This window comes from Ursus americanus, chromosome 8 (assembly GCF_024610735.1).
Source record: "Ursus americanus isolate L20-20 chromosome 8, mUrsAme1.1.p, whole genome shotgun sequence".
NCBI lineage: Eukaryota > Metazoa > Chordata > Mammalia > Carnivora > Ursidae > Ursus > Ursus americanus.
The window spans coordinates 24,450,470-24,463,742 of NC_142134.1; the positions used below are offsets into that span (position 1 = coordinate 24,450,470).

The 13,273-nt window shown below is 44.0% G+C and overlaps 1 protein-coding gene across 5 annotated transcripts in view; it reads right to left on the bottom strand.

The window, feature by feature from the left end:
- SHROOM3 (shroom family member 3) overlaps window positions 1–13,273 on the bottom strand; it is a 304,580-nt gene that overhangs the window by 14,369 nt on the left and 276,938 nt on the right. For 4 of the 5 annotated variants that reach the window (XM_045790030.2, XM_087864065.1, XM_087864066.1 and 1 more), the window contains 4 exons: window positions 12,142–12,215; window positions 6,416–7,315; window positions 4,749–5,240; window positions 1,961–2,111 (listed from right to left, as the gene is read on the bottom strand). In XM_045790030.2, coding sequence (XP_045645986.2) covers window positions 1,961–2,111; window positions 4,749–5,240; window positions 6,416–7,315; window positions 12,142–12,215 — 1,617 coding nt within the window. The remainder of the gene's footprint in view (window positions 1–1,960; window positions 2,112–4,748; window positions 5,241–6,415; window positions 7,316–12,141; window positions 12,216–13,273) is intronic. The other variant, XM_087864063.1, reaches the window with a different exon arrangement.

Sequence of the window (13,273 nt, forward strand, 5' to 3'; positions counted from 1 at the left end):
ATTTTGTTTCCAAATCAGATATGTAAATGCAAATGACACCAGTGAAAATTCTGTCTCACATGAATAAGCTTGTAGTTCATTAAAAGCATCTCACAGGGTCCTCTACTGCCACACAGTAAGATCCATACTCCTTAGCCTTTCACACAGAGCCCCATGTGACCTCCATGACCTTCTGGCTCCTATGGAGCCTCTCAGCCTCATCTTCTGGGATTCGTCACCTTCCCGTTGATCCTCGAAATTTGGTAATTTCTAACTGAGGTAGGAGCCTTTCTGTTTTACATCCCAAAATATCAGACTGCTGGCAAAAGCTCTCTTCAGTACACACACGCTCCCTATGTTTTTCCAGGTCTTTTTCTAGGCCAGTCCCTTTGTCTTGCATGTCTTGTCTTCTCCTCTTGCCCTGACTCATTCTGATGACTTCAGTGTAAAATGTGGCAATACAGGTGTGAGAGCAGTTTTGTGGAAATAAAGATAATACGGCACTATGAAAAACACTGCCTGCATGGAACAAGAAGTGCTCGGTACATGGTCCCTACTATTACTTCCTGTGAGTATTAATCCTCTGTGTCTTTATATTCCCAGTCTAAAAATACTTTTGCCACATAATCATCAGAGTGAGAGGCTGATAATAAAGTGAGTGAAACACACTAAAAAAAAAAAAAGGCAATGAGTAATTTGTCCAACTGCTACTGTAAAATAGGGTATGTCTACATGCAAAAAAACAAAAAACTGTCAAATATTCAGTGAAAGGGGTCATGACAACCTGGTACCTGTAATGGTATTTATAGAGCTCCTTCTTTGGGATAAATATAGAGAGACCAGAGCAGGTGGGTTTTTTAGCCATTAAACGGGGGCATTTGGCAGCACTGAGGTAAGGGACATGCCAGAGGGTGTGCCACGAAGCAGGGGTTTACATGGGAAAACCTTGGGCTGGGAGAGCGTGTTATCACAGTGGCCACATCAGTGTGTCAGCCATGTGCTTGGGAGCCCGCAGAGCCAGAGGAGCTAGAACAGTGGGAGGGGAAGACTCCCCCTGATGGAGGGGCTTCTAAAATCCTTAAATCCTCCTGCCCCATGACTCCCTGCTCCCAGGGTCTATATCCTGTGGTCTCAATCCACACAGAAACAAGGGAGCTTAGGACACAGTAAGTGAAACAGAATCACAGAAGAAAGCTGCTCCTGGAATTGGTACCACTGAGAGCCACTTACATTCCAAGCTCAGCAAGAGACAAGCTTTAACAAAGAGTCCTTTTTCAGCACGCAGGCCTGATGGGTATGAAAAGCTGAGAGCACAGGGGCAGGCGGCCCCTCTGGGGCTGTAGGGAAAGTGGAATGGCGAGAACTTTCTCCGCTACAGGCATAGCCAGGCTTAGATCTCCAGGGTATGCGGGAAGACAGCGGCGGCATCACAGTCATTTTTAAAATGCTTTACGTTTGAAATTTCTGTAGGAGTATCAGCTGCTAACAGCTAAATTCCAAGCTCTTCACTGGGGTACTGCAGAGGGGGAACCTAAAGATTAACGTTACCTTTTCTCACAAGTGTCTTTTGACAGTCAGTCTTTTCCCTTAAACTTTCTACATTTTCCAGTTTCCATGTTCCTTCTGACCATGAAACATGAAAGGAAAATGACCCCAACTGTGGGCATTGGCTGGTCAGCTCTGAGAAGAGTGCTGGGGTCTCCATGTTGGATTAAGAGGCAGGGCACCTGGATTTTAGTTTCAGCTATGTGACTTTTAGGAAGTAACCTTCACTTTTGTCATCTGTAAAACTGAAAATGACAGGAAAGCTGTGAAAAATCACTAAGTGCCATGAAGTCGAGAGTCCAATGACAGTATGGGCAGGGATGGTGATGTGACAGGCCCTTCTTCCTCTCCTGTCCTCTAAGTGGCCAGTAGCCTTGCCAGGACCTTGACTATCTTTTTGGGGACAGCAGAACACAGGCCCCAATTCTTCCTTTACCTTCTTTTCATTGACATCCACCTGCTCCTCTTCCTCATTCACCGCTTCTGGCATATCTTTGATTTTGTTCAGAAGTTCGGCCTTGGGGGCAGACACGCTGTAGTAGGCAGGGCAGTTGACCAATATGCCCACTGCTTCCTTGTCTTCACTCCTGTGTCGTAAAGAACAAAAAAGTACATAACACGTTCCAGAAGCGTCATTTCACTATCTTCCTGTCCATTCAGAAATGTGTAAAAAATTCTGTTCAGTCCCTTCCCAGAAATTAGGATGAATAAATATTTACTAATGAGTGATTACTATGCATAGGGCTCTTGATTCCAGGCAGACTTGGGCTTGAAAATGCCAAAGGCAGTACCGGGCTGGAGCCTGGGAGTCAGGGCTGTGGATCTGCCAGATGACTCTGGGTGAGTCATTTAACCTCCCTGTGTGTTTCTCCTTTTTTTGTGATGAATGTAAGAACGATGTTGACTCCTTATTTCACAGAAAGACCATGGGGGAGCTGTGACTCAATGACCTTGAAGGTATTTTCAAGGTGCTGCACATATCTCAGATTGCAGGTTGTTTCCTAGTCTTCCAGGGTCACCATAATCTTCCCGACGTCTGCTATAATTGTTGCCTGGGCCACTTACCATTTTTCCTTCTCATGTAAGCATGATACCCCAGATGAGCCTAAGAAACCTAGAGCCCGCTGCTGGTCAGTGAGGACAAGATGTGAAGTCGACTCTTCAGTTACACAGCAGGGGTTTCAAGACTGGAGAACCAACCAGGAATTGAGAAACCCAATATCTCGTGTTCTCTCTTTTACTGTAGCCAAGCTGTCTCTCAAAGTATAGGTCAGATGCTACCAGCTGAATAAATGACTCTATGGAAGTGGGTTAGGTTCTCTTGGAGAGGTATTTCAATCTGGTGACTTTATTTAACATCTAGGCCATCATTTTACTGTGGTATAAAGAACCACACAAAATCATTTTTACTAGTTTCCTGCTTGGACTATTCTTCTAAGCAGTATAGTTTAATGATAAATGTTCTAAGCAACATTTAACTCAGGAAACTGAAAAAATTAGAAAGTCTTCTGATACGCTTGTCCCCCCAGATATATTCATTGCATTACAAATCAATCGGCTTCTCAGGCTGTTTGTCGTGTCTCATGCACAACAGGGCAATGCTCCTTTCCACCAGAAGATGGCGTATGCCACCCTTTTGAAATTCCTCCAGGTCTTGGTGCTGCAAAAGTTACATGACCATTTATTTCACTTCTAAATTGAGAGAATGCAAGTGATAATGCTAGGAAATGTTTTGCTAAGGATGTATTTTTAAGTTTGGCCTTTCTACAGCAAGTGGTCACAGAACAGAATGACTGGAAGCTCCTTACTTTGGTTTACTACAAACACCCATAGTTAAGTGATTGGCACACCCACAGAGACTCATCTTTCCGTCCCTCATGGAACCCAGTGGACTGCCTTGCACATTGTAGGAACTCAGTAAATGTTTGCTAAACATATGACCCTGGATAAGTCACTTCACCTTAATTAGTCTCTGCCTAGTATGAAGAAAGGGATGGATAAGGGAACAGTTCAGGCCTCATGTTAGGAGAGTCTCCAGCAACCTATCAAAGAGCCCGTAAGGACTCCATAACTCTTTCTTTCTCCCCATCCCGCAAATCAAAATATAGTATTCCTGTTAGTGATTTAGTTAGAATCAGCTGGAAAATTCTAAAAGGCAAGACCAAATTTAGATGAAATGCTGTTTTTATTTAGTCTAGAAGCCACTAACTGTGGAGTTCCAGTCCATTAATCCACATAGCTTTCATTGAAAATTAAAAAGAAAACAAAAACCACTCTAAACCTTTCCCATAGTCGTCCTTTAAGGAAATCAAAACATGCAAGAAAATGCTGCAATAACCCAGAAGAAATCAAAAGAAAGACAAATACAGACTGCTCACTCTGGTGGCTGGGGGCTGGGACGCATTACACCACAGTAAACGTGCACTCACAGTGCCTGAGGAGCAGAGTGTCACCGGCTGAACAAAAGAGTGCGCCCACGTTCAGATCTTTCTTGATTTTCAGGGTGAAGCAAACATCCACCCTAACTCTCGAAAAGTGGATGGCAGGTAGTAAATTAAACCATTTGTCTAGGCTTCATCCTTCTTACAGTCTGTGCTCACCTCCTCATCAGAGGAGGCCTCTGATGTGCTCACCACTTCTCCCTGCCCCCCTCTCGGCACGGACCCCTGTGGGGCTCTCTATCAAGGTGATTCTGACAGAGAATGGGCAGTTGCTTGTCTACTGAGTTGGGAGCACTGTAAAATCATTAAGAGAGCAGGCACAGCCATAGTGATGAGTTCAAATCCAGATGCCACCACTCACATGTTCTAGGACTATGGTAGGGCATGGTCTTAATTTCTCTGTGCTTCAGTTTCCTCACTTGTAAAAGGGAGATAAAATTGGTAGCTACATCAGGAGGTTCTTGTGAAGACTAAATGAGATAATGTTTATATAAAAAATAAGTACAATGATTAACACAAAGAACATGAACAATATTAACGGTATTAATGGCAGTTATCACCACCATTACTATTTTTGTTGCGCAAGTGCCTGGTAACTCAAGGTCAGTCCTTCCCACGTCCTACTCCTCAGAGCCATTCTCCTAAGGCTGAGATGGAGTGTCACTCTTGGGTCAGAATCCCTGGAGGCAGGAAAACATCAGGTAAGTTGTCCTAGACTTAACCACCACCCCTGTGGAAGGAGTTTAAATGTAAGTCTCTTTGCGGGCATTACCAGGGACTTACCTCTTGCTTTCATATCCTGTGCAGTTGACAGTTCTCTGCATGGCCTTTCTCTGTATGCCATTCTCCTTTAGCAAGCTACCATCTCGGGGAAACAAACCTTCCATCAGGTCCATAGTTGTCTTCATCCTGGAGTCTGGATCCAAAATGTCTGCCAGAGATTTGTCTTGGTGGACAATTTCCTTGGCCAGAGCCTCTGTTCTGATATCTTCTGAGGTCTTCTGAGGGCCAGAACTGACATTCTTTTCTAAACCCTGAATCCCACAGACTGGGTCGTGGATGGGAGGTGGCTGCCCAGGGCTTGGCTGCTTGCCAAGAGCCCCATCAGGTTGAGGCAGAGCACCCATGCTGGAAGGTGGGTGGGTCTCATTGACCTCTAAACCCTTGACAGAAGTTTGGGATCTGGAAGCTGGTGTCTGACTACCAACCAAATGGACTGTACCAGGAACGGGCCTTTCCTTGGCAACTGTCACCTTGGCAAATTTGCTGGAGCTGCTAGGGATATTAAGAAAGAAAGGATAAGAGATGAATCAGCAGAAAGGTAGGAAGCCTAACCTTTCCACATCAGGGTTGTTGCTTCTCACGTGAGGAATGGTGGGGACAAGCTAGTCATGCTCTGAGGTTATCATTCCTCCCAAACTGCAGGGTCCTAAAGGGCATTCTCCTCAGTCTGGCTGTTGGTCACAGGGAAGTTGTGTGACTTTTTAAGGGGGATGGATCTAGTAGGAATTCAGTTTTGGTGAATGTTGCATTGAGATTCCAGAGCTTTCTGAAAGGTCCAGGGGAACAGAGGGTAGTGGTGGTACATCACTCCTGTCGTGTTTAGAGGCAGTTACCACAGAGGCAGTGTGTTCTTTTGGGGTTTAGAGATCGCTTTTCTCAGGGAGTATTTGTTGGGAAGTGCTTCTACCCATTCTTTTGGCTTCCACAAGGTTTCCCCTAAACATTAACTGACCTTTAGCTCTGTTCTTTATCCTTTCCAATGGACATGGAGTGATTTTGGAAAGAAAGTTGACCATAGCTTGTCTGTAGTCCAGCCTTTTTCTTTTAAGTGAGGCTGCCTCTATGCTAATCTATACGCCCCCGTCTCCCTCCATACACACACACACACACACACACACACACACACACACACACACACAACCACCAATGTGTGTCTAGCATGCCCTGAGGCTAGGCAGGTAAACCTGTTAGGGCTCAGCATCAGGAGGCTCACTTATACTCACAGAGAAGCCATAATTTCCAGTATCAGCTCTATCAGTAATAAAAGTGATATTTTTGTCTTCTATGTCTTCCTCCTTTGTCTTCTCAACTGATTCAGAACTCAGGCAGGGAAGAGGGATGTTCCTTATTTGGACCCTCTGAACTTACCATGTCCACAGAAGTGAACTATACCTTCTGGGCTTTGTGTTCATGTTCAGTACTCTTGTTCCTTTGTTCCCAGTGCTAGTATTGGGCACTAACGTAACAACTAGCCAAGGTAAACAAATGAAACTGTTCTGCCAGTTTCATGACTTAAGCGTATATAGAAAAAAATCTCCATACCAGGGCTCTCCTGAAGCCAATGGAAGAAGGATCTGGGAAGTCCACAGTGTGAAAATCTCTCATTAGAGGGGCATCCTTTCCTCCCTTGGCTGGGGGCTTGCCCTACGCAGAGTCTGCCCACTTACCTGGTACAGGGCTCCTTGTAATCCTCACTGTCCAGCTCTGCCTCATACACAGCTTGGGGAGGAGGTGGAGGAAAGTCGTCCAAGCTATTCACTGGGGTGTCTTGGCTCAGTGGAGGTGGTGGGGGTGGGGGCAGTTCAAATGTGGGACTAGAAGTGGCATTGGGGTACAAGTCCTTCACAAACACTTCATCATCATAGTCCTCCCGAGGTGGTGGGGAGGTCTGCAGGACTGACTCAGATATTCGGAGGGAGATCCTCCCTGGAGTGCTTGGCGTCCCAAGAGGCGTGTCCTCAAGAGTGCTGCTTGAGCTTGGAGGAGACTGCTGTGTTTTATAGTGCTTCTGGTTTGCAAACTCAGGTGCTGAAGAGTCCTCAGGGAGGCTGTCCTCTCTGACTGCGTGGGCCCACTTCACCCGAGGCGGGGCAGGCCGCTGAGGCAGCGAGACCTGCCTTCTTGTTGCCTCTTCTATCCCATGCTCTGGGCTGTTGGGCTCATGGCCTCTTGGACTTGCAGGCTGGACCAGGCTGTGCCCATTGCTTCTGTGGGTCACTGCTGGGGCGTAGGGCGGAAGAGGCTGTTGCCCTGTCTGACTGTCCCTTCCAGTCAGTTGATCAGTTGCAGCCTGTGAGCTTGAGGGAACAGGGGAAGGCAGAGCTGAGCCGAGTGGGGTCAGGGGTGCAGCCCTGGTGTCTGTGAGATGCCCTGGCATTCCTGTGGGCAGCAGCCCAGGGCAAGGTGTTGCTCTGCTAGCCTGCCTCTGAGGGTCCAGGGGTCCAGGACATTTGCTGGGAACAGAGGCACCACCAACTGCTTTGCAGCTTGAACCACCCCAACGAGGGCTAGGATGGTGTTTGAGCAATGGCATGTCTTCATGGCCTCTTTCTGAACAACTGAGTGACCTGGAACAGGATATAAACACAGGGTTACAGCTCAGAAGAAAGTGGCAAATACTGAACCCAGAGGTCATTACACAGATGGGAAAAGCATTTAGGGGAAAGGACCCCAGAGAAACTGCACACTGTCCCTCAGGCTGCTCATACAAAGAACCAAGTTTTAAAAAGACGCCAGACAGGCATAAACTCCTACAGGAAAATGTCAAATGATAGACCTGGGGTCACAAGGCATTTCTTTTTATTAGCTTTCTCTCACTCCTCCCCACCCCACGCCCCCCACCCCCAGCATACACATCCCACATAAGGTAGCTTTGCAGGGCAGCCTTCAAGATATAAAAGGAAACAGGTACATTTCTTCAGCCCCTTTTAGGACTACTTTGGGAAAAAGAGTGCTGCCTTATTCTCGCCCAGTGTGATCCCCATGGGAGAGGTCTATTTGGAAAGCATCTGTTCAGGCTGCTGAATTTGAAGGTTTTATTTACTATTTTCCCTTAGTCTCCTAGTGTTTTCATTTTTTAGAATGGAAAGTAAGAAGGGGGAAGAGTCTCACCCAAGGAGCTAATAAGCAATTATCTCTGGAGAGAGAGATTGATAACAAGGAGCAAATAGGGTACATGGTGATTTAAACACCTGTCCTTTACCTTGGCTCTGAGGACAAACCCAATGATTTCCAATACTTTTGCTATCATGTTCTAAAGGAAAACAAAACAAATCCGCAGCACTGCCTGCTGCCACACAAGAGTTAATGTGCGGATAAAACCAATCTCCAGCAAACCCACCCTAATTTGAAAATTCTACATTTGGAGCTCCCTGACTACTGGTATGCAAGTAAATCTGGAGAGCAGATGGAACTTTTCATTTTACAGATCTGGGTCCTGAGGGAGCTGTGGCTCAGTCCCCAGGCAGAGCCCCAGCACAGGCCTGCCATAAAACCGTCTGAGTGCCAGGCAAGGATAATGCAGCATATGGAAGGGAAAGACTGCAAAGAACCAAATTAGCTCTTCTCGTGATGTTACTTTTTCTGTATTATAAATGCAGATGGTTAAGGGGCCTATCTCTCTCAGATGCAACTTTGCCCTCCCCCTGAAATATCCTTTTCATTTAGAGGCAGTTTCTTTACCAGGAACCTCTCAATATCTAAGATTGGCTACTCTGTATTTCTTGGTGGGTTCCCAGATGGGTGAACTGAAAAGGCAGGAGATTTGCTGGGTGCTTTCCTCCCATATTCATTTTGCTTTATCCTCAGTACCTGATACAAAGTACCCTCCCAGTAAATGTCTTTTGAACTAGCAATGTCTCTGCCCAGTTGCTGTTTAGACTAGGATATAAACTATTTTTAAACTCAGCATCCTCTAATAGGACATGGAGTACCTGGAATCTGTTTTAATGACTAACGTGGGTACCTTCACTTTGTATCTTGAGGTCTTTTTAAAAGGAGAGACATCACTAAAAACCAAAATGTAATATTTATCCTTTATTTAAAATAAAGCCCAAATAAACATTGCTGTATTTCTAGTTTATGTTTAATCCTCTTAGTTTATAGGAACCATACTTACATTGTTTATTTTTGAAGGTAGTATTTGAGTTAAATGCTTTGTCTGAGAATGCTGCTTCTTGGTGATTGTATTTTTTCCAAAAACAAAGGATAGGGTAAAAGATTTTGTTTGAGTGTCTTTTATTTTTGTTATTTTTTATTTTTTATTTTATTTTTATTTTTTTTTTTTAAGATTTTATTTATTTATTCGACAGAGAGAGAGACAGCCAGCGAGAGAGGGAACACAGGGGGAGTGGGAGAGGAATAAGCAGGCTCATAGAGGAAGAGCCTGACGTGGGGCTTGATCCCAGAACTCCGGGATCATGCCCTGAGCCAAAGGCAGACGCTTAACTGCTGTGCCACCCAGGCGCCCCAATTTTTGTTATTTTTTAAAGATTTTATTTATTTATTTGCCAGAGATAGTGCACGAGCAGGGGGAGTGGCAGGCAGAGGAAGAAGCTGGCTCCTCACTGAGCTGGGAGCCCCATGTAGGACTCAGTCCCAGTACCCCGGGATCATAACCTGAGCAGAAGGCAGATGCTCAACTGACTGAGCCACCCAGGCATCCCTGAGTCTCTTTTATACTAGAGTGTGAGAGGCAAACAGCTATTGATAGGTATCTAGGAATCCTAACATTCAAGAATGGAGTTTGAAAGCAATTGGTCTCATTTTTTTTTTCTTCATAGCGTTTTTTTAAAATGTGATAAACACATAAAATTTACTACTCTATATTTAAATGGATTCAGTAGTGTTAATATCCACATTGTGGGGCACCTGGGTGGCACAGCGGTTAAGCGTCTGCCTTCAGCTCAGGGCGTGATCCTGGCGTTATGGGATCGAGCCCCACATCAGGCTCCTCCACTGTGAGCCTGCTTCTTCCTCTCCCACTCCCCCTGCTTGTGTTCCCTCTCTCGCTGGCTGTCTCTCTGTCGAATAAATAAATAAAAAATCTTAAAAAAAAAAAAAAAAAAAGAATATCCACATTGTTGTGCAACAGATCTCCAGAACATTCTCTTCTTGTAAATCTGAAACTCTATACCTACTAAGTAACAACTCCTCCCAGCCCTTGACACCTCTACTTCCATTTCTGTGGATTTGACTACTTTAAGATGCCTTATATAAGTGGAATCAGAGTATTTGTCTTTTTGTGTCTGGCGTATTTCACTTAGGATAATGTCCTCAAGGTTCATCCGTGTTGTAGCATGTGCCAGAATTCCCCTTTTAAGACTAAATTATATTCTATATATATATATACACCACATTTTTAAAATCTATTGATGGACATTTGTGTTGCTTCCACTTCTTTCCTATTGTGAGCAGTGATGCTATGAACATGGGTATGTTCGAGACATTGCTTTCAAGAAACTCTTTCAGATATAGACTCAGAAGTGGGACTGCTAGGGGATATGGCAGATCTGTTTTTAATTTTTTTGAAGAACCTATACATACTGTTTTCCAAAGCAGTTGAGACCATTTTTCAATCCCACCAACAATTGTTTTTGGTGGGGGGAAAGACATTTATTATCCGGCTACAAATTAGGAGTGGCAGGCAGGGGGAAGGGGGGAGGAGCCTAGTAGTCACGTTTGCACAAGGGGTCCAATGTCTTCACATGCTCACCAGCCCTTGTTTTCTTACGGTGGTTGTTTTGTTTGTTTTCTTATAGTAGCCATCCCAGGGGGTATGAGGTGGTATCTTATTGAGGTTTTGATTTGTGTTTCTCTGACAGTGATGTTGAGCATCTTTTCATATGCTCGTTGGCCTTTTTTTTTTTTTTAAATCATCTCTGGAGAAATGTCTACTCAAATTCTTTTTGTAATTGAGGTATTTGATTGTTTGTGGTTGAATTGAGTTTCACCTCTGACTTCAGACAGTTCTCTTTTGGCAGTGCTCTAGGTCACTATTAGTTTTCCTTTGTCTCTAACTTTTAAGCAATGCTCTCAAACTAACCAAAGTCCTCAGCCTCACCTTGAATACTTCTTTCACTTTAGGCACAGCTGTGGGAGCAAGAGCATGTAGCTGGGGAAAAGTAAAGAAGGTAACTTAATACCCACTTCCTGACACTACATAGGCTGCCTTTTTTTTTTTTTTTTTTTTTTTAAATAGAGAGCCCGTGATTGGGAGGGGAGGAACAGAGGGAGAGGGAGATAGAATCTTAAGCAGGCTCCACGCCTAGCACAGAGCCCAACATGGGGCTCGATCTCATGATCCTGAGATCATGACCTGAGCCAAAATCGAGAGTCAGACCCTTAACCAACTAAGCTACCCAGGCACCCCACACAGGCTGCTTTTAAGTGACAGTATTAGGCTGATTTATTGAGAAGGTGAATATAGTATAGAAAGAGAGAGACAATGGTTGAATGAAATAAGAAAAAGAAACTGGCTTAAAAAAACATGGAAGGTGGTAGGGAGGATTTAAATGCATTATCATTACTACTAATAAATTACAGTAGAGAGCCCTATGATGCTGCATTAAACTACATACAGGCATGGGCTTCAGGAGAAATTCTTTGGAAATTTCTACTTAAGCTCCATGTGAATAGTTCAGAAATTCAAACTCTATTTTTCTACCTTGGAGAAATGATTTTGATGTCAATTTTCTTTCTTTCTTTCTAAAGACTGTTCATTGGCCAGAACACAAGCAGGGGGAGGGGCAAGGGAGAGGGAGCAACAGACTCCCACTGAGCAGGGAGCCGGATACAGAGCTGGATCCCAGGACCCTGGGATCATGACCTGAGCCAGAGGCAGACACTTAACTGACTGAGCCACCCAGGCGCCCCTTGCTGGCAACATTAAACAAACTTTCTGTTTTCTATCCCTAAGTGCCTAAACATGATTTGGGAGCTTTATTTTTTACTTCGTGTGCTTCTAATAAGTTTGTCTTGCTCTGTGAAGCTGTTCATGAAATGCTCATTCTTCTAGTGTTTTAGTCACCAGACCTGATCCTTTGTGCACAGAACCGGAAGAGAACCACACAAGTGAGGCCCCAGTTGTGACAGCCACAGGATATGTTTAAGAAGGGCATCTCCATGAACTCTTCTAAGGCCAGACTTATTTGACGTCAACTACTGCCTCAATAGAGCACATTCAAAGCCTATTCTGAATAAGTATCACTCTTAGGAAACTTTTAAATTTTGTATTTATAAATGACTTTCTCATGGCCTAGGCAAATTGAAAAGGCAGCGTACAATACTATGAAACATCTAAATGTCAGTTTTCCCTTTCTTATAGAGTGGAAGAGGAACATTTAACTCCAGCAGCATTCATAAGGCAGAGGGCCTCATAAATACACATACATACCTGGACCCAGGGCCAGCCAAATAGCTTGGATCCTTCACAAGACCAAAGCTGTTGTTTTCCCCCAAAACCACATCCTTGAAACACAAGAAAAGCACGGTGTTATTGCTAACAAACGAGCAATTAAATTTACCAAGAGGGTGGAGGTAGAAAAGAGAAGGAACATTTATTGGAGGCCGACTACTTAGTGTCCGGCACCAACGCAGCACTGTTGCACACTATCCCACTTCACCCCCAAAGCCCCAGGAATACTGTTAACCCCAGCGGAGACAGGCCCAAAGCAGTTCCCCTTTTCAAGGCCACAAATGACGGAGCTAGGATTTGCACCTTGGTCTGTCTCCCCAGGTGCTTCTCCTTACAAAGTCATTTTCTAAGCAGAAGTCTGATGACAGTTACCTCCAGTGTTCAGAATAACTGCTGTACTTGAAATATAATGATGAAAATTATTTCAAAGGGCCAAACTTTTGAAACAGCATTAGGGAAATATGGGAGATGACAAGGAAAGGATAGTTTATTGAACTTAGCAAAAAATTTCAAATGTTCGGAGTTATAATTAGAGAAAAGATATGAATCTGGCTTGTAATTAGGTTGAAGTATATTCTCCTCAGGAAAAAACATCTCACCCACATGTAATATCAATAACTTTGGTAACTTTTCAGGAGTAGTCATTACTTGTTTTTAATAAGGGTATAGATTGGTTTCCTGAAGGTGTGGTAGGTGAGGTGTTTTTTGTTTTTGGTGAGTTTTTGATAGTATAAAATTTGGCCCATGTGAAACAGGTCCTGATGAAGACAATGATGTTGCTATTGATAATACATTTAATTTTTAATTATTTATAAACAAATCCACATGTGAGCCATATACTTAGTTTTAGCAACTTATTTCACCATTTACTCTGTCCAAAGGGCTAATGGCTTTCCACCCCCCCCCCTTTTTTTGCCCAGTCAGTGGTAGTACTAAAAGGCAATAAAAAAAGAGCCAAAGGTGGTAGTAGGCCTGAAGGAAAAACAAGCATGTGAATATTGTTAATTACAGTTATCCCATTTACTGAGTGCTAGACACTGCAAAGTACCTTAAAATCCTCAAATTATGTGCCTGGAATTGTATCAGGCACCTAACAGTCCCTCTGTGATTT